This window comes from Lepisosteus oculatus, chromosome 28 (assembly GCF_040954835.1).
Source record: "Lepisosteus oculatus isolate fLepOcu1 chromosome 28, fLepOcu1.hap2, whole genome shotgun sequence".
NCBI lineage: Eukaryota > Metazoa > Chordata > Actinopteri > Semionotiformes > Lepisosteidae > Lepisosteus > Lepisosteus oculatus.
In genome coordinates this window covers 6,384,405-6,402,791 of record NC_090723.1, presented here as the reverse complement: position 1 = coordinate 6,402,791, position 18,387 = coordinate 6,384,405, and the positions used below count along the sequence as shown (strand labels likewise).

General features: G+C 50.3%; 1 protein-coding gene and 1 long non-coding RNA gene across 2 annotated transcripts; both read right to left on the bottom strand.

The window, feature by feature from the left end:
- Positions 1-781: 781 nt before the first annotated feature.
- Positions 782-9,442, bottom strand: LOC138225491 (uncharacterized). Its single transcript, XR_011183926.1, has 3 exons — positions 9,364-9,442; positions 7,654-7,718; positions 782-1,201 (listed from the first exon to the last, which is right to left on the bottom strand). It is a non-coding gene; the product is annotated as an uncharacterized lncRNA (long non-coding RNA).
- Positions 9,443-10,856: 1,414 nt separating this feature from the next.
- On the bottom strand, positions 10,857-17,991 carry LOC102690148 (gap junction delta-3 protein). Its single transcript, XM_015362113.2, has 2 exons — positions 17,427-17,991; positions 10,857-14,873 (listed from the first exon to the last, which is right to left on the bottom strand). The coding sequence occupies exon 2, from the start codon at positions 14,356-14,358 to the stop codon at positions 13,531-13,533; it is 828 nt and encodes a 275-aa protein (XP_015217599.2). The 5' UTR covers positions 14,359-14,873; positions 17,427-17,991; the 3' UTR covers positions 10,857-13,530.
- Between the last annotated feature and the right edge of the window lie 396 nt (positions 17,992-18,387).

Sequence of the window (18,387 nt, the reverse complement as noted above, 5' to 3'; positions counted from 1 at the left end):
AAGAAGGCCATCATGTTTGCCTCTGAACGAGGTCCTTTTCCTATGTGAGAGTATTAACTTCTTTTTGCTCATTAACTTTATCTGAGCTCATTTCTCTACTCATCAAAGCCTGCCCTGTTTTCCTTACCACACTGTAACCTTGCTTTAGTTGGGGGTTTTTTTTAAGCCTTTCGTGAAATGAAATGCTTCCCACGAAATCCCGGGAAATCTGCCGCGCGGCCGAATCGCACCGGAGCATCGCTGCTCGTTGGGAGCTTCGCGTGACCTGCGATCGCGTGATTGCACGCCTTTCATTTACAGTCCTTGCAGCTCTTCCATCTGTGCCTTCGCCGATTTCAACACGGCTCGTTTCTTGTACCCTTAACAAATGACTTTTCCAGCCAAAAAAAAAAGGGTTTCTTCACTTTTTTTCTCATTACGAGAGAAGCATCGATCCCACCAGGCCTGTTTTGAGTCGCACGTCAATACCTCCTTTGTCAATCCTATTAACTCAAAACAGCAGCTTTGGAGTCCAGGCTATTTCCTTTCCAAACAACGGCAGCCCGAGACTCTCCATTGGCCGATCTGAATTCAATATAATTCTCACCTGCTACCTCTGCCACACACAGCATTCCATCTCCTCACTCGTCCCTGCTTTCTGCCTCCGCCACTCTTTCCAAAATCTAATAAAGCCATCTAAACACCGCCTTCGCATTTAATTAACAGCAGATGGTTGGGTTGCTTGGCTAGAGTTTCAATTCACTTACCTTTAACCCACTAACTACAGTAATGAAATCAGTCCATTGAACCTGTGGGCTCCGTGATCCCCGTGTCTAGACTCCGGACGTACATCGTCACCTGATTGAGTGCCGGCTCATGAGGGTCTTGATTCGGGCCAATGGGCTCCCCAGGCTCAGGGAAAACGCACCTCTGGCTCAGATGGGGTGCTCGGCTGTCTCTGAGCCCTTTCCTCACTGGAGTGCTAAGGGCAGGCCCAGTCTCTGGTCTGCTGTTCGGCACCAGTACCACACCTCCCCTTGGCAAAAGTTCATCAGAGTAGGTTTTCAAAGTCACTTTCATTAATTACCCTCGTCTTCCCCATACCTTGCTTTCTAAACCTCACTGCTGTCTTCCCAGCATTCTGGGATTTTTCCCATGATTCATCAGGCTGCTCTGTGTTGACATTCTTCTTCCCTTCACTGTAGTGTGGCGACACCATGACCTACAGCAGGACAAAGACCTAAAGTAAGAGCTCACCTTCACCGGTTTCACATACATTAACCACTGCATGTATGCAAGATATACACAGACAGATACAGATATTAAAGAGATTCCTGATAACATTTTCAGGTTTAACTAACAGGTGTCCTGAGAGAACAATGATTACACTGTATAAGGATCAGTGCAGGTTAAAGCCTTTGCTTGGTTTGATAATTTGAATCACACGGGACAGGTCTCCCAGGTTGCTGGCTCTCACCCTGTTTTATGAGGACCTCTAGGGGTCCTTCAGAGCAGTTCAGGGCTGTCCTCAGAACAGCCCGCGAAATATTTTAAGGAGTGTGAATGATTGACAAAATCATACAAATAACATTCCTGTTTAAGCTCTGCTTGATTCCCAGCTCAGGGCAGAGTCCTCATCGAGAAGAGGCATCATAATTCACAACTGTATTGTTGTGTATACATGACAAGCACATCAAGACAGTGTTAATAACCTGGTGGTTGTTCTTACCTACAGGATGATTACTTCCGTAACTGTTAACCAGCATCAGTTATTTATCATTTAGAACCATTATAATAACATTTCTACCTTTAGTAAAGACTACTTCACTGTTGTCTGTGTTGGCTGTGCTGATCCCCTGATTGTGATTGAGAATGGTGGAATAATTCCAATGTCGGTTTGCTGAAACAGATTACTATGATCTGGTTTTATTTAGTGTCTCTAGATGTGCAACCTACTTTGCTCCTTCTGCAGAAGAGTTCAGCTAAACGTCTCTCAGACAGTCAGGGCAGAGATAGATTAAACCATCCTCATGGGCTGGATACATGCTACACAACAGTATGCATTTTGGTCTTGTACACTCTAACTTCAGGTTTCAACGTATTTGTCCAGATTCCCTCCTGGACAGTAGGTTCCACAGCAGACAAGGCTGGAATGACCATACAGGCTCAGGAAAGGGAGGGGCTTATAGCGGAGCAGGATTATCTGGGGGAGGGGCTTGGCCAAGCAGGCTCCAGTGAGGGGAGGGGCTTAACTGCGCAGGCTCAGGGGGAGGGGCTTACTGCATGCAAGAGGAGTATTGCACTAGCAAGGCAGTATGAAAATAGCCTAAATGTGTACAAAAAGTGTTCAAAATGAACTAGCACTATGAGGATGAGATTTGGATTAATGGGAAATCAAACATCGTCTGAACCCAAACAAGTGAGCACTCACGGCACAATGCCATACCACATGGCCCTACAGGTTCCCTTCAGGCTGCGTATTTTTGTGGTTTAGGGGTTAAGATGGGGTGGGGGGTGGGGGTCTCATGTCTGAAAAGGTGTCCTCCCACCCAAAACAAATGATTATTAATAATTTTCAATTTTAAAGTCAAGTATTTTCAAGGATATTTACCACTAGATTAAGTTTATGTTCATTTTTGTTTTGAATGTTTCTGGGGGGCGGGGGGTTGGATATGCAGACACACGAGGGGAAAGGGACACGCAGCCCCAGAGCATCGTGGGTCTTCTCTTGCGGTTAGCATGACCCGGCCCGCCCAGGGCGAGGTGAACAGGGATAAAAATACATCAGCGTACGACACCCCCTCCCTTGGCCTCCCCCAGCCACAGCCAGGGAGCAACACGCAAAATGAGTTTCAGGCTGCCAGGAAATGAGAGATTTCTTAAATGATAAGTAAGAAAAAGAAGAACAAGGATGATGGAGGGTGGTGTTGAGGGGGGGAGGAAGAACAAAGAAGATTACAAATATTTTCCACTGCACTGCACTCCTCTCAGACAAAATATTACGAGACGTCCAGATATCCGTCCCTCTACGTCCTTTGACCTCGGCTACCACACGTGGGTTTCCTCTGACAAGACTATCATTTTTGACCCAACCAATTCTGCTTGGCATTGCGTTTCCCATTTCAACGGTGGTTATAATTCACTGTGGTCCCCGAGTTTCCCAGTGCGCCCAGTGCTTGGAGCTTGTGACCTGCACGTCTCAAGACTACTGCCTCACTGTAGCTTCTGGGCCTCTTCACCACAAGAGGGTGCACTGAGAATTGAAAACGGGAGGCGCTTCTTTATACAAAGAGTTGTGGGTGTCTGGAACAAAATTCCAAGCCCATGGTTTCTTTCAAGAAATAACTGGATGAGGATCAACTAGCCAGTAGATGAATGTTCTCATCAGCATCCGTACTTGAGAACCTTACTTGAGTACTTGGGGCCTGGTGTTCTCATTTCTCATATCAACCCACAAACCCATGGCTTTACAGGACAGTGTCTTCACCATGTTCATACCATGATTCACACCAGTGATCGTCTGTAAAAAGGTGTGGCAGCAATAGAAAATCAAGCATAGCTCGGGTGTGTGTTTTGACAATAAAATGTAGGTAATCTCTGTTAATGCTTTCCATTTAGCTGAGCTTAACAGCGCTGAAAGGACTAATTAATGCTCTGTACTAAACAAGTAATTACAATCAACTGTCTAACAAGTCAGGAGCACGCAGTGTGTTATTAGCTCCGAATGAAGTGCAGCATTACAGCCACCACTTCGTGGTATAAGAAAGGATAATTATTAAAATAATAACAGTACCTGTTATCTCATCTAGTCCACTCCTAGTTCTGCTAATTATGAAACTGATGGTACTGGAACTAATATTACTACCATATTTATGTCTACTAATAGTAGCAATACCGGCGCTCTGAGGCACCCACACACTCTCTCACACACAGTGAGGTGCTGTGCAGGGAGAAAGGCGGGGGTGGGGGAGGTGGGGTTAGTTAATGCCTTTTATATTTCCACTGAGCGAGTGACTTACAACATCTGTAGGAGAGAGCAGCTGTTTCCAATTCCAGGGAACAAAGGAGGAACAGCAGCGGTTTGAGAGAAATCGTTAGCACGCTGGACCGGTCTTCACTGCTGCTAATGGGCTGTGGTCTCTGGAGGTCGGGTGCAGATGTGCGGGGGGGGTGGGTAGGTAGGGGGGTGGGGGCACCGGGTCCGTCACAGCTGGAGAGCCCTGGGAGGGGCTGGGAGAGACTGGGGGGTATTACCCCTGGAGCAGGCCCATACTGTAGAGCTGCTCCACCGTCTGGACTCTCCATGTTGAAAAAGTCCAACACACCCGCGTTCCCGCTGTGCTGCGATGGGTGAGCTGGGGGAGAGACTGCGAGGGCGACAGCAGGGTTACGCAGAGCACAGACAGACAGCCCGTCTGCCAGGACTAAGAAATAACTTCAGAAGAGAATCTCTGGAGCCCCTCTCTGCAGAAATTCTATAAGGTCCTGCAATGCCTGTCCATTAGGAGACTCCCACAGAAAGCTCCCACCGCAACATAACTCAACAAGAGGGAGCAGCAGGAAAACAACGTGCAACACAGCCAGACCGGAGAAGGAGATGGCCATTGGAAACGGCAAGTATGCCAGAGACCTAAAAAAACTGAAAAAGGAGCTTGATGTCTGATCTTCCACAGGGTGTAGCGCCAGGGAGGAGCCTGGAGCATCTGTTGGCAAAGCCCAAGCGCCGCATGCAGAACTAAAGGCCATTAACCAAGAAACAGACACAGTGATTGACTGCCCCAGTCCCCAGTTCAATGGGCCATTGCACAGCAGATTAGAAGCAGTTTGAGGAAAGGCTGTTGTGTGTCTTTCAAAAAGAGTAGCTGAGGGGAGGAAAGAGCAGCAGGCTTGAGGCCTCAAACCCAGCGGGCCTGCTGGGGCCCCAGGGTGAAAGAGTGACCCAGGCTCCCGGCTTTTCAGAAGCTCCGGCCCTGCTGGTCCCAAGGGGGAACCGATCTTCCATTCCTGTGTCTTCAGCTGCTGCGGACTTCATTTGGATCAATTATGTTAACGTTTGCGTTAATGAATCCACTTGAGAAATTAAGAGGAATCAAAGGTGGATTCTGAGAAATCAGAGGCACTGAAGTAAAGGGATGTCCACAAGTAGTTAGGCAATTAGAACTACTTGAATGTAATGTGTGGAGGTGAACTGCAAAGGCAGGATTACATAGAATTCAATGGCAAAATGGGCTAAAAAAATAAAATAATATAAAATGACAGATGCCCAATATTGGTCAGTAGGGATGATGACAACCAAATCACTCTCACCCAAGTCGTGAGATATCATCTCAAGATAATATCCCAAAAGTACCACAAGTAAACCCGTATTTTCACATTTCATCTCCTGCTTTCCTCCTTCATCCCACCTCCTCATCTGCCCCTGGTCACCCCTAACTCTACCCCTTGGCCCATCCCTCACTCTGCCCCCAGCACACTCCTCACTCTGCCACCTGGCCCCACCCCTCACTCTCTGCCCCACCCTCTCCCTCACCCCGCCCCCCAGCACACTCCTCACTCTGCCACCTGGCCCCGCCCCTTACCCCATGCCCCACCCCCTCACTCCACTCCCCCGACCCATCTCGCACCCTGCCCCCCCCGGTCAATCCAGTGACAAGGGAAGCAGTTGACAAACAGCCTCAAATACATCTCATGCTTGGGGACTTTTATTCCCCAAGAAATATAAAGACAAGCCTACCCTCAGATCATGCTTTCGACTGCTGCAGACCGAAACCAACAGAACAGCTCCTCTGAGGAGCGCAGCTAGGGAAGGCCCTGAATCTTTCTGGCAGTTACACAGGGTTGGGATACTTGAGAGCTGCAGTAAAACTGCAGAAGTCCCAGGGAGTTCATTACAAAAGGCACAGGTGTCAGTGTTGGAGGGAGGGAATAGGAACAGCACCCCAAAAACCAGGCCTAAACCCCAGATCAGGTGATGAACCCTGGCAAGCAGCGCAGGCGCCGTGACAACGGGTAGTGTCTCTGTGAGCCACTTGTCATCAATCAGTGTGTGCGGATCGGCTCGCCATGCCTGGTGATCGCTTTCCACTATCACCCCCCCTCCCCCTCGCCTGTCTGTCTGTCACCCTCACATCCTTCCTCCACCCCGAGAGCAGACAGAGAGAACCAACGGGCGCGTCTGGCCTCAGAAAAGGCACCAACAATGCAGAGCAAAGAAACCTGCGGAATACGAATATGAATATGGTCAGATTGCACAAGCGAGCCACTGTGGTCCAGACCTGCGTGTCACAAGCCCCTGCTGCTGTCTGCCGACAGAGACTGCGGACAGGTGTGCCGGTTCACCGCTGTGGGAAGACCAGAGAAGTTTACGGGTCTACTGTCCAACACACGCGTTGGACCGCTCTAAACCTGAAATTCTCCGGAGGCTCGGGCTCAAGGTCAGAAAAACTGGGACAAGTGTTAGCTTGTTATCCACACTACGTCAGCAGTTACAGCAGAGACTTCGACCATCTGTGTCCATATTTCAGACATGCTGTACACAAGACAGACTCAATATTCCCCGACCCAGTTAACCCCTTGTCTTCGCCCTGGGAAGGTTAAGATTTCAATAGATCTGATCCTCCACCCATCCTCACAAAACAAAGCCGACTGCGCCTGGCTACTTCCAGACCTCCTGAGATAGGACCGGCCCCGGGTGTAGGAGACCTAGGGCCCACCTAAGGACCCTCAATGTGCAGCGCAACATGCTTTTGTAATCCGCACATTCAAATGGGAGCCAACAAAATTCACTCCAGCGTCTGTTGCTTTAGTGCTAATCTAGGCCTTTGGGCAGTTATAAAGTACAGTATAATACGGTACGATTAGTTGTGAATGCAAGTGCAGATGTTTATTTCACTGCCGAGCTAGGAAGCGACTCTCATCTTTGCCGTAAGATGACAATATCAATGTGGTTTTAGCCACGGTTTCACGGACTGCTGCAGAAAAGTCTGGGGTGGGAGCTGATAACAGTATTGTGTGCACAAGGGGTGATCCTGACTAGGGCCCCCAAAACACTGTCCCCAGGGCTAATTCAACCCGGGGGGGAGGTTCTTCCTCCTCACTCGGAATGGCTCCAATCGAGCCCTCTCAACCACCCGCAGCTGGAGTCTGGACAAGGAGATCAGGGGCTGTAGAGCTGCAGAAACATCAACGGGCACAGAGGACGGTTCCGCTTTGTTTTTTTACCACCTGGAAAGCGAACGAAAGGTCAGCCTGAGCTGACGAGGCCCCTCTCCTCTTATTTTTCATCAGCGCTCAGAACGATCTCCCAGGAGACCTGTCTAGCCCTCTAGAAAGCATGTCAGCCTAATAGATTTTTCTGTTCCAGGTCTGAACCAGGCTACATGCCTCTCGGGCTGCAGACACACTCCAGCTGGAAGCAAGTTTTTTTGCAGCGGCCGGTGCCGAAGTGCGCCTCCCCCCTCCCCCCCGTGCTCACACAGCCAGAGAGAGCAGCAAACTGCAAAGCAAAAAAGATCCACCTGGCTTGGCCGACTGTCCGCCACTGGCTGTGCTACAGCCCGAGCAGAAGAGCGTGCCGCGTTCCCACGCTATTGATCGGCGCTCTCCCTGCTGTGATCTGGGATGAGATCAATGACCCCCCCACCTCCTGTTCATTCAGCAGAAAGGCACAGTTACCTGTGTGGCCCGGATGTCAGTAGGGTCGTCCACCCCACTGCTCCGCAGAAAGACAGCAGCCGGCCCTGCGATGAGAAAAGGAGAACTTCGAGACCAGGCTCTTTGCGGAACGGTATAAGTACGAGCTCTGTTGGCGCCTGTCTGCGCCCGCGTGGAGCCAGCAGAGCTGAGTGCCACCCTGGCCTTTGGCACAAAAAGGGGAAGTGTTTGTGTTCGAGGCCATGTGTTGATGTGTGTCTGTGCTCAGCAGGTGTGGTGCTCTTGTGTGTGTGTGTGTGCTGCTCTGTGCAGCCCGGCCCACAGCCCACCAGCCCGGCCCCACGCCACGCCGGCGGCCCCCCGCGCTCCCCCTCTCCGCCGTGTCACATCGCATCTCCCCGAGCCAGCCGGGAAAAGGGCAGCGCGGCCGGGGGGGAGCCCCAGGGAAAGGTCACGGAGCGGGAGGAGGAGGAGGAGGAGGAGGCCGGTCCGAGGGAGCAGCTCATCCCCACGTCTCCCGAGCTCGGCCCCCGCCAGCCACCCGCGCCGGACGGCTCCCGGCTTTTATCTGCTGGTTTAACGGCTTCTCCCCGATCCCCCCCCTCTTTCACCCGGACGGCAAACGTTCCACGTCGTCTCTCTGAGAAAACAGCTTCCTGCCGCTGGTCCGGCACGAGTCCTCCCTGCTCTGGGAATGGGGTTTTTCTGTGGGATCGGGGGCTTGAATGTTAGTTGCATTTCTAGGGGACTATAATCCCTGCAGCACAGGAGAGCAAAGGGGCTGAAACTGACTACAGCCATTGAGGTCTGCAGGTGTCTCTCCAGCCCTGTGCACGATTTCTGCCCGTCCCCGAGATCCAGCCCTTTAAGGCCCTATGGGAACTCTTCAAATCTCCAAGTGGTCCAGTTCGGGTTTTTTTCTGTGTTTGTAAATAAAGAGAATCGATTCTTTCAGTCCATAAAGCAGCTTTCAGTCCCGTTTCCTGTCAGCTTCAAACCCCACATCCCTTCACTTCCTTGTCAGGAAACTGTAGCCGGGCCTGGCACTGGTGTGGTATACGGTGCACTCACACACTCTTAACACGTTCAGCACGGCACGGATAGGAAGATGCATTTAACAACAGCTCACTGTGGGCACCTTGCCAACCATGTCTCAGGGCGATGATATGGCAGACGTGCTTACCATCGTGTCCAAGACTGTCTCCACTTTCTGCTGTAACACCGGCTCGGGGCACGAATAGCAGCCGCCTCTTACCCAGCCTTGCTGCTCACGACGAAGCGCCGGCGTGCGGAGAGCGAAGCGCAAGGCGCACAGAGCCGAGCCGACGGCTCCCCCTAGCGGCCGCCTGCGGGAACGACCAGCGCGACGCTTGTCTGAGGCGAAAGACGGGCAACTCCGAAACAGCCCGCAGCGCAGAGGAAAGTAGGAAAGCGACAGGCCTGTTTCTAGACTGTCTGAGCCCGTTTTTGAAAGCAACAGGCGTTTTTAATTGGGTGAATCCCCTGCTCCGTCTTGGTTATATTCACATAACGGCAGCAGACTCGGGAGAGGATTTTTGAACTAGCAGAGAAAAGGGCCGAAGTTTGATTCGCATTCATCCCCAAGCCCTCTCGTTCACATATCGGGATCGCAAAAATGAAAAGAAACAGCCAAATGTAGTGAAGTGAAAAAACTGAAACGCAATAAGACCAGATTAACTAAAACTCCAGACCAAACAAACAAACACTCACATTTCAGACCGAATCTTTCTACTTTCGTCTTTCATCAAGAGCACCTGGGGTCCGCTGGGCAGCAGCCGCTCTGCACAGTCCAGTCTATTAGGAGATTAATAATCTATTACATTCATGTCAACTGACACGCTTGCTTCAGTGCGGGAAGCATCCTCGTCTCCTCGATAACATTAGGAAGACGGCACCAGCAGACGGTGCAGCAGACCGTCCGCAGTGATAAATATTGAATCACAGTAACAGCCGAGGTAAAGGTGTGAAGAAACGACAAGGAAACGACGTAGAAAATAAATACATTTAACTAAATCAGGGGTCTCCGGCTACACATGTTTTTACACGCATTATAGAGCTGCGAAACACGGGGCTTTCCGAACTACACGTGTCTTGGGTTCTCAGGATTCAGCCATTGTTAAACAGCCCAGAGATTGATGGCAACTGCACGTAAACGGCTTTACTAGATTCTATCAAAGCTGCTTGGTTAGCAGTGCTGTGCTACACCGGGCGCAGTTCTAAAACACATCTGAGAGCAGAGATACCCCACACGGCTATAAACGCAACGACGCGACGCTGGCCACACGCTAATATCCGGGGGAGCTCTTCGAGTTTCAGAAACTACATTCCTTAATTCGCCCCCCACTTATACCAACGTACAGTGTACGCGCCCTATTCAAAAGACCCCCTCCCTGCCTTAAACACGTGCAGGATGTTCTCAATGCAAGTTTCCAGACAGCCCCCCCGGGCAAGCGAGCCCGTTCCGAAAAACACGGGCGCCTCCTCCCACGCGCCTCTAGGAAACCACGTTCGCTCCCCACCTCACCGTTGAGCGGCTTCAAAGATCAATGTCCAAAAAAAAAGAGAGAAAAAACGACGTTTAGAAAGACAGACGCGCTCCTACAGATACGGGGACACACGGAAGAGAAGGCACGCACGCCCCCCGGGCTCTCGGCGGACAACACGCACAAACACGCGCTGACCCCACGCCGCCCGTGGACCCGTGAAGATGCAGACGCACACGTACAGAGTGCGCGCGGAAGGGCCTGTCCTCTGCTAGCACACGCTCGGCCCTTTAGTCTCTGAACACTTTCCCGGCTCAGGAAAAAGTGTCAGTTCCCGTCTGGTAGGATGTCCCCCAAAACAGTGTGTAGTGTGGCGCCTTCACAGGGCGCTGCGGCCGAAGAGCAGGACGGGAGCAGTGGTGGTCAGGGCGGCTTTCAAACGAAGTTCATACTGCTGGCGTACGCTTCACACACTTTTAGCGTGGTTAATTTGATCAACGTTTTGCTAAAAAAATCAGCAGTTTTTTTCTTCGTGATAAAGATCCGTGACTCCATTCCTGCTGCCACGGACCGGAGAAATAACGACTGCTCCAAGGCAGGGACTGATAAGGGAGTACTTCACTGTTTTTATTTAACATTATTGTGATTTTAGTCAAAACTGTCTTTAAAAGAAGGAAGAGGTAGCTGGTCTCTGCTGCAAAAAAGGTTGAGAGACAGTGATGACATTGAGTAATCGTTTTTTTTTAATCAACAGTTTCAAACGCGTCTGGGTAGGTTTCAAGTTAAATTTTGTTCTATGTTATGTTTTGGCTCGCCGGTTGTTGTTCCTCCGAAAGAGGACTCTACAGTCATTTACATCTTGTGAATGGTGCTGTACAGGTTCCATACCGTACTGCTGTGCTGCTGGCCTCTTGTGTCCAAGAGGGAAAATCACACATTTCGCATGGTCGCCAACAAAACACTGCCCCCTGCTGGGCTGTAGTAGAAATCACACGTGTGCAAAAACGATTAAAATACTCGTACGCACATAAAACCATTGCACAAAAAAAAAAGTTTTTCTGATACTATTATTTCATTGAAAACACGATCGAACCCAAAAAAATCAAAAATACAGTTTTAAAAATACGGCGGTAGTTGCCACTTCACAGAAACAGTTTCCTGGCAACAACAATTAAAACATACACACAGCAGAAAGCCTGGAATCTTAAATCTCTCTTTTTGCACGTCACAGTGATGCTGATCCTTTTCGAAACAAAGTGCCCTGAGGAGTTTTCGGACAGCTTTACTCTGGAAACCGTGCTGCCACCCCTGAGACTGAGGTTACCTTACCAAAGTAATCTGTGGTCACATCCATCTCTGAACTTTCCTGTCCCGGATGGTTGCTTAAAATGGGCATTTCAGCCCTGGTGCAGTCAAACACACTGCTGAAGAAAGCATGCCCTGTGTTCGTATTGGGGGACGCTTATACAGTATGTGTAGAGCTGGCCTGCCCTGTGTGAATTTTACTTGTGTGCTTTCTGTAACTATATATATATAAAACTTTCTTTGGTTTATTAAGTCCCTACCAAATAAAAGTAAGAAGTATTGTGTGCTGTAGTGCAGAAGTATAAAAGATTACAGTACAAACCCACAGTCAGGAAAATACACAGAGCACCAGCACTGCTGTTAGGAATGAGCAACCTTCAAACTGCTTTATATTTAAAATACATTCATATATTTGATATAATAATAATTCCTTACATTTATATAGCGCTTTTCTGGACACTCCACTCAAAGCGCTTTACAGGTAATGGGGATCCCCTCCACCACCAGTGTGCAGCCCCACCTGGATGATGCGACGGCAGCCATAGTGCGCCAGTACGCTCCCCACACACCAGCTCTCAGTGGGGAGGAGAACAGAGTGGTGAAGCCAGTTCAGAGATGGGGATTATTAGGAGGTCATAATTGGTAAAGGCCAGGACACCAGGGTAACACCCCCACTCTTTTTAAGAAACGCCCTGGGATTTTTAATGACCACAAAGAGTCAGGAACTCGTTTTTACATCCCATCCAAAGGATGGCGCCTTTTTAGAGTATAGTGTCCCCATCACTATACTGGGGCATTAGGACCCACATAGACCGCAGGGTGAGCGCCCCCTGCTGGCCCCACTAACACCTCTTCCAGCAGCATCCTTAGTTTTTCCCAGGAGTCTCCCATCCTGGTACTGGCCAGGCTCACACCTGCTGAGCTCCAGTGGGTTGCAGGGTGATATGGCTGCTGGCCTTCAGGAAATTTGGACAGCTCTATAAAATAACAGACTTCGTTAACCTAATGACAACTTGATATTAATTTCATTTCTTTCATGTCTTCTGTTCTCCTGTGCAGCTGCCTGGCTTTTTGGATAGTACAATATTTGTGTGCTAGAGAAGTGACTATCTACGCAAGACTAATCCAATTGGTGCAGAGTTCAATCAAAGTTATAGGGGAAATATGTAAATTTACAAAAAAAACTGCTTTTGTTTCCTTCGATAGGAAGTTTGACTGATATTTCAACGAAATAACCAGCACATGAACAAAAAACACACACTGCCTCCCAAGAAGTGCTTTGTCAGTTTAAGAGAAAATTCACTGGCTTAACAACAGAGCAATCATTTTAGCAGAACTAATCTTAGTCGACAGCACTGAGAAGAATGTCCCACAATGCAAACGAACACTGCCGAATACATCTCACTTATAACAGCTCCGTACCCACACTGCTGCTGAAGAAATTTCCAGTTAACAGACATTTGGGCATTTCATTTGCCCACAAGTATGTCTTCTAATCCATTTCCTCAGTCCTAAACCATCACAAATAGTCCATTACTCCCCTGGAGGTGCCTGACTTGTTCCCGAGTCCTGTTCTGATAAAACAGGCCTTTCCTGCATTTCTGAGCACAGTGCAGGAACATGCGCCTTTCTGCTCTGCCCCCTGCTCAGGGGTTCCAGGTACAAGGTCCAGCCCAGCTGTGCCCCCCCAGACCACAGTGCCCAGTGATCCATGGCACTGGGGGGGCCTCAGACCCCTCCTCCAGGCCAAGCTGTGCCCCCCAGACCCTGCCCAGACCACGGTGGGCATGGCTGTGATCCAGGGCACTGGGGGGGCCGCAGACCCCTCCTCCAGCCCAGCCCGGCCCTGAGCTCCCGGGCCGAGCTGCTGGCAAGGCTGGAGGAAGAGTCTGCACGATGCAAAGGCAGGCGATAAAAAGATCTGTCCTTTTTTTTTTCCCCCATTCTCCAAAAAAAAGCACGTCCTAACACAAAGTTTCTTTGAAGCAGACCAGATCCTCAAAACCCTGCTGCGGTGAGTCAGTGGGTCAGAGTGTTGGGGGTTTCCCCCCCCGCCTTTATTCTTCCTATCTGCACCTCCCACCCATTTTCACACCACCAGGGACCCTTTGTGGGTCTTGCATTTGGAGCTACTGCAGGTCCTGGAGCTCGCTGAGCTGCGGACAGAGCCGGAGCGGGGGTCCGGCTTGCGGCTGCCCCCGGGCCGTGGACTCGCCCTGCCGGCGAGGTCCGGAGAAAGGGTCTGTCCCGCGGCCTCGTGGGCAGCGTTCCGCAGGTTCTCCCTCCCGTAGGTGCGACGGCCCAGCTGGCCGGAGGAGCAGGCCAGCTTGTAGGACACCTGCAGGAGCTCCGTGAGGCTGATCAGGGCCGACACGGCGCCCACGCTGAAGTAGAAACGCAGGAAGACCGTCTTCTCCATGGGGCGGGAGGTGAAGCAGTCCACCGTGTAGGGGCAGGGGAACCGCTGGCAGGGGAACTGGGCTTCCAGCGTGAAACCGTACAGCCACCACTGGCCCACCAGGGCGCCCACTTCGGCCAGCAGGCGGAAGCCCACGTTGACCAGGTAGAGCAGCCGCAGGCGGCGCGACTCCCGGGCCGCGCCCCCCCCGCCCTTGCTGCTGAGATGCGCGGCGTACACCAGGAAGAGCAGCGAGGGCGTGGAGATCAGCACGATGTGGAAGACCCAGAAGCGGTAGTGGGAGATGGGGAAGGCCATGTCGTAGCAGACCTGCTTGCAGCCCGGCTGCAGGGTGTTGCAGGCGAACTCCTCCTGCTCGTCCTCGAACATGTCGCCGGCCACCGTGCTCAGGACCAGGATGCGGAAGACCAGCATCAGCAGCATCCAGAAGCGGCCCAGCAGGGTCGAGTGGCCCTGCAGGCTGTCAAACAGGGTGCTGAGGAAGGCCCACTCGGCCATGGCTGGGATCCCAATGCCCACCTTCCAGGCTCCACTTCCCGACAGCTTACGCCTTGGAATTTGAGGGAGGGGGGGGGTGTGGTTCTGCCTGCTGGTTTCCACGTGCTCCCTTCTCGGTGCTGTTACTCAGCACAGCTCCCAGCCCATAGTCAAGCACAACCCCATCCGAGTGCTGGTGAGGCTTTGTTAAACAAGCATCATCCACAGGGTAGCTTTGAGAAATGTTCAAAGACCTTAAGTGGTTATGGCGTGGCCGACGCTGACAGCAGGAAAGCCGTAGTGCTGGGACAGACGGAACCCGGCTTGGCCGTCTCTCCAAACGGAATTCTGAACTCGATTCCCGGCCTCCCACCTGGAATATCAAGATTCACAGACTTGCCTGTTCTGAGCCTTGGAAATATGGAGGGAAGTCAGGATTCTATGCATTCCTCTCCCCAGCATGATTGAAGAGGTCGAGGTTCATCTCGGCCCGACGTCTCCCGGCTGCCCTTGTACCACTCTGTAAAGTCGGTGACCTAAAGGACAGAAACCGCAGCGTCAGGAATAAGGGTCACAGATCTCGCCGACTGACTGTTTCGTTCATGGAGAATAGGGGAGGCGTATGAGCACTTGTGTAAAACTCCCCCACAGGCAGTGACAAAGTCAACCCAGAGGACTACACCACGGACAGAGCAGCAGTGAGGACTGGTGACCAGAGCTCTGGACTTGAAACGGGAAGGTTTTGGGTTCAAATCCCCAGTGAGGCACTGATATCATACCCTTGAGTAAATACTTCCCCCTGAATTGCTCCAGTAAGATCTTCCAGCTGAACACATGTGGGGACCCATTTTAACCCACTTTGCATAAAAGCATCAGGCAAATACACACACACACACACACACAACTGTGAATCATGAACCAGAGGACAAAATACAACTGCATTAAAACTGAGAACAGGACCTACTTCTTTACCCAACAAGCCAGCCACCCATGTTGCTGAAGCTGATACCCTGCTTCTTTCAAGAAACAGCCAAGTGAGGTGCTTGGATCAATAACTTTTTAACTACCAGATGTACGAAATTACCTTGTTCGGTTTGTAACATCACTTTATTAGCCCGATACAATTTCTTGCCGTTGTTCCCTTAAAGTGGATTTCAAATGACATATAAAAGTAATACACAATTTTATCTGGAGGTAGTTACATTAAAAATACAAATGGTTACTGGAATAAAAAACACCAAATGCAACGCTCACAATAGAGCACTGTACTCCTTCTTGGCAGGACGTGTTGAAAAACAGCACGCATTTCCATTAATCATCGCTGCACTCCAGAGAAACTCAAATTCATTCAAAAGATGTTGTTTAACCTACAGAGTGTGATCCAGCTTTTGTTCTTAAAAGTTTGAAATCTTCACCTCTCCTGACTCACTCTTGCTCTCTTCAAAAGCGAAAGGCAATGACTTCGGTCTCCCATGAACTCAGACTCCTTAGATATTTGGAAGAAAGTCTTGGGGAAAAAAAAACAAAGCAGACCAGACTTTTTGCCACAAATTCCCCAAAATACATCTGGAAGAAGATGTATGAGAACGTTTCTCATGACTACTGCCCTGTCTAACCCGTTCCCTGTCCCTGGAACAGTGACAGCACTGAAAGGTTTCAATACAGTCAGTCTAGAAATCCTAGTTTTGAATTTCTTTGGGATTTGTCTGAAGCCGAAATGCTCTATCCCAAGGCATGAAGATGCCAAGGTTTTCTCACCAGACAGCAGATTCGCTTCCCGTAGGACCAAGCCAGCTCAGGACTAGAGAGATAACAGGCCGCACAGATCTGAACAGCCGACAGGGCCGATCCGCGATTCTGTCCGAATGGAGCACACCAGAGCTCTTCCAGGGACAATGGCAGGGATGTAGGGGGAAAAAAAAACCCACCAGCTCCTGCTGGAAGCGAGGAAAAAAAGAATTCCGCCTACCCAACTTTCTTGATCAACACTTAAAAGAGCTCCCATAATTACAGGAAAGGCAGTATTTTCACTGCAGGTCCTGCGTGCAATCAGTTCACGGGGGGACACTGCTGATAGGGGCGGCATTTTCCGGGGAAGAGAGAGCGAGGACATTGTGCCACGCCAAACCATAACACAGTCACGGGAGGGATATGCCACTCCTTTGGCAAAAAGCACTGTTTCCACCCCCTACTCCCCTCCACTGGGTAACCCCTACACCCGCCGTCCCCGACTACCCACGCACGAGCCCCGGCACACAGCTAGCCTGGCGTGGGCAGTACAGTCACCATCAGCCTGTGCAGACAATATACTGTACAACACGCCCTTAATAACGGCTGCTCCCCTCCTTACACTGCTCTGCACCCCACATCGAGGCACATTCCAAGCTTCCTGTTACACCACTCCGACTTGGCGTCAACTCAGGCACCGTGTGAATGGGTTTACAGCTCAGTTAGCGCTTTGTATGGGATAATAACACCTAATCGCCTGCTCACCAGGGCGTCTCCCGGCTTCATGATTGTCGGGTCCTGTCAGGAATAAGGGTACCGTGCTAGATTTCTCTCCTCACGTCCTGTCCTAAGGATTCTGTTTTCCACTCTGCCTCCTTTCCAAGCAGAAAAGCAGCTCAGGGTGTCTCAGAAGAAAGGATTGCTAATCTATATATTCACAGACAAAGGGTGGGGGAAAAAAGGCCCAGAGCGCATTACAGAGCGCGTCTTTCGCTATCGGGGGTCGAGCCGAGTCGCATGATGAAGCGGCACCGCGTTGCTCTTGTCCGACTGTGTCCGGAATCGGGTCTGAACAGGTGCTTCGTCAGTGTTCCCTCCAGAATGCAAAACTGAAACTTAGGAGATTCAGGGAATCTCGATTATTAATTCCTCCCGCCTTTAAAACTGGGGGGGGGGACTGAGGATTCTCACGTGTACAATAGTTTCAGAAAAAAAAGATGGAAAAGAAATTGGCTCCAAAAAATAACATAATGGGAAATGGAAATGCTGGTGTTGGGTATAAAACTCCGGTTCTGCCTTTTTTTAACGTGACCGTAAAATAGAGGAAAAAAAAAGAATGAGAAGTCTGAGTCATATCCTACCTTTTACAACATCGGGTCTCCAGGTGAGCCCAGCACTCACGGTCCCCTGCCGCACGTTCTCTGTTGCTGCTGCTAGTTTAACTCCTCGGAGTTGCCAAGTGCTTTTCCCGTGCCGCGTTGAGTTTCCAGACGCCGGGACAGTTCAGAATTCCTTGTTTCTCTTATCACTTCCGAAGACTGTTTTTCTTTCTGCTTCTGCCAGCTCCCGGTCCTCATTAAGAGCAGCTTGAACCGCGCAGCGGGGTTAGCCAGAATATTTTGACCGCCCCCGTCGCGGTTTCATCGTGTCGGACTCCTTTTGCAGTATCAATTCATGCCCCGGCTTGAATTTCACACCTCGCTCGTTAAGTTTCCACGCACTAATTGTGCAAGAGCTGGCTCAGCTGGGTATATGGGCGAGGAGTGGTGGGGAGGTAGTCGATTCTGAGTTTTGTTTTTATAAATGCACCTGTCCCAAAATCGGATAAATCTCGGAAGAATCACGTTTCTTGACTGACAAACTCGGCGCGCGTGTTTTAGCGCGGCCCTCGCAGGTCTAATCCCCTGATCCGTGGGCTGCCGAAGCTCTAAAGATAAAGCAAGATTGGGAAAACAGATCACAAATCACGTCCAATATTTGCGTCCTTGAAGCAAAGTCTGCTCAAGAGGTCGTTCCGTAGGGCTAAGAGAAATTATAAGGAAGTAGAAAGCAGTTATTTTGTATTGAATGAAGTGGTAAATGCCTATAGATTGACGCAGAGGGTTTTATTGGACAATTAGCCTAAATCAGATCTCCAAACGAGGGCCCTACAAACAAGCCAGCCAGGTCGTTTTACGGCTTAAAGCTATAACCTCAGAAACATTAACTAATGCGCTGCAATAAATGTATCGCGTGTCAACACACCTTCAACTAGTTGAACTGCAGTTTTCTACCATCTTATAAGCTTTGAAGGTTTCCTCCGTGAAAAGTTAGTCTGGTAAA

Bases quoted from the DNA above. Each gene is read 5' to 3' on its own strand.
- LOC102690148 (XM_015362113.2), bottom strand. From the start codon at position 14,358: ATGGCCGAGTGGGCCTTCCTCAGCACCCTGTTTGACAGCCTGCAGGGC.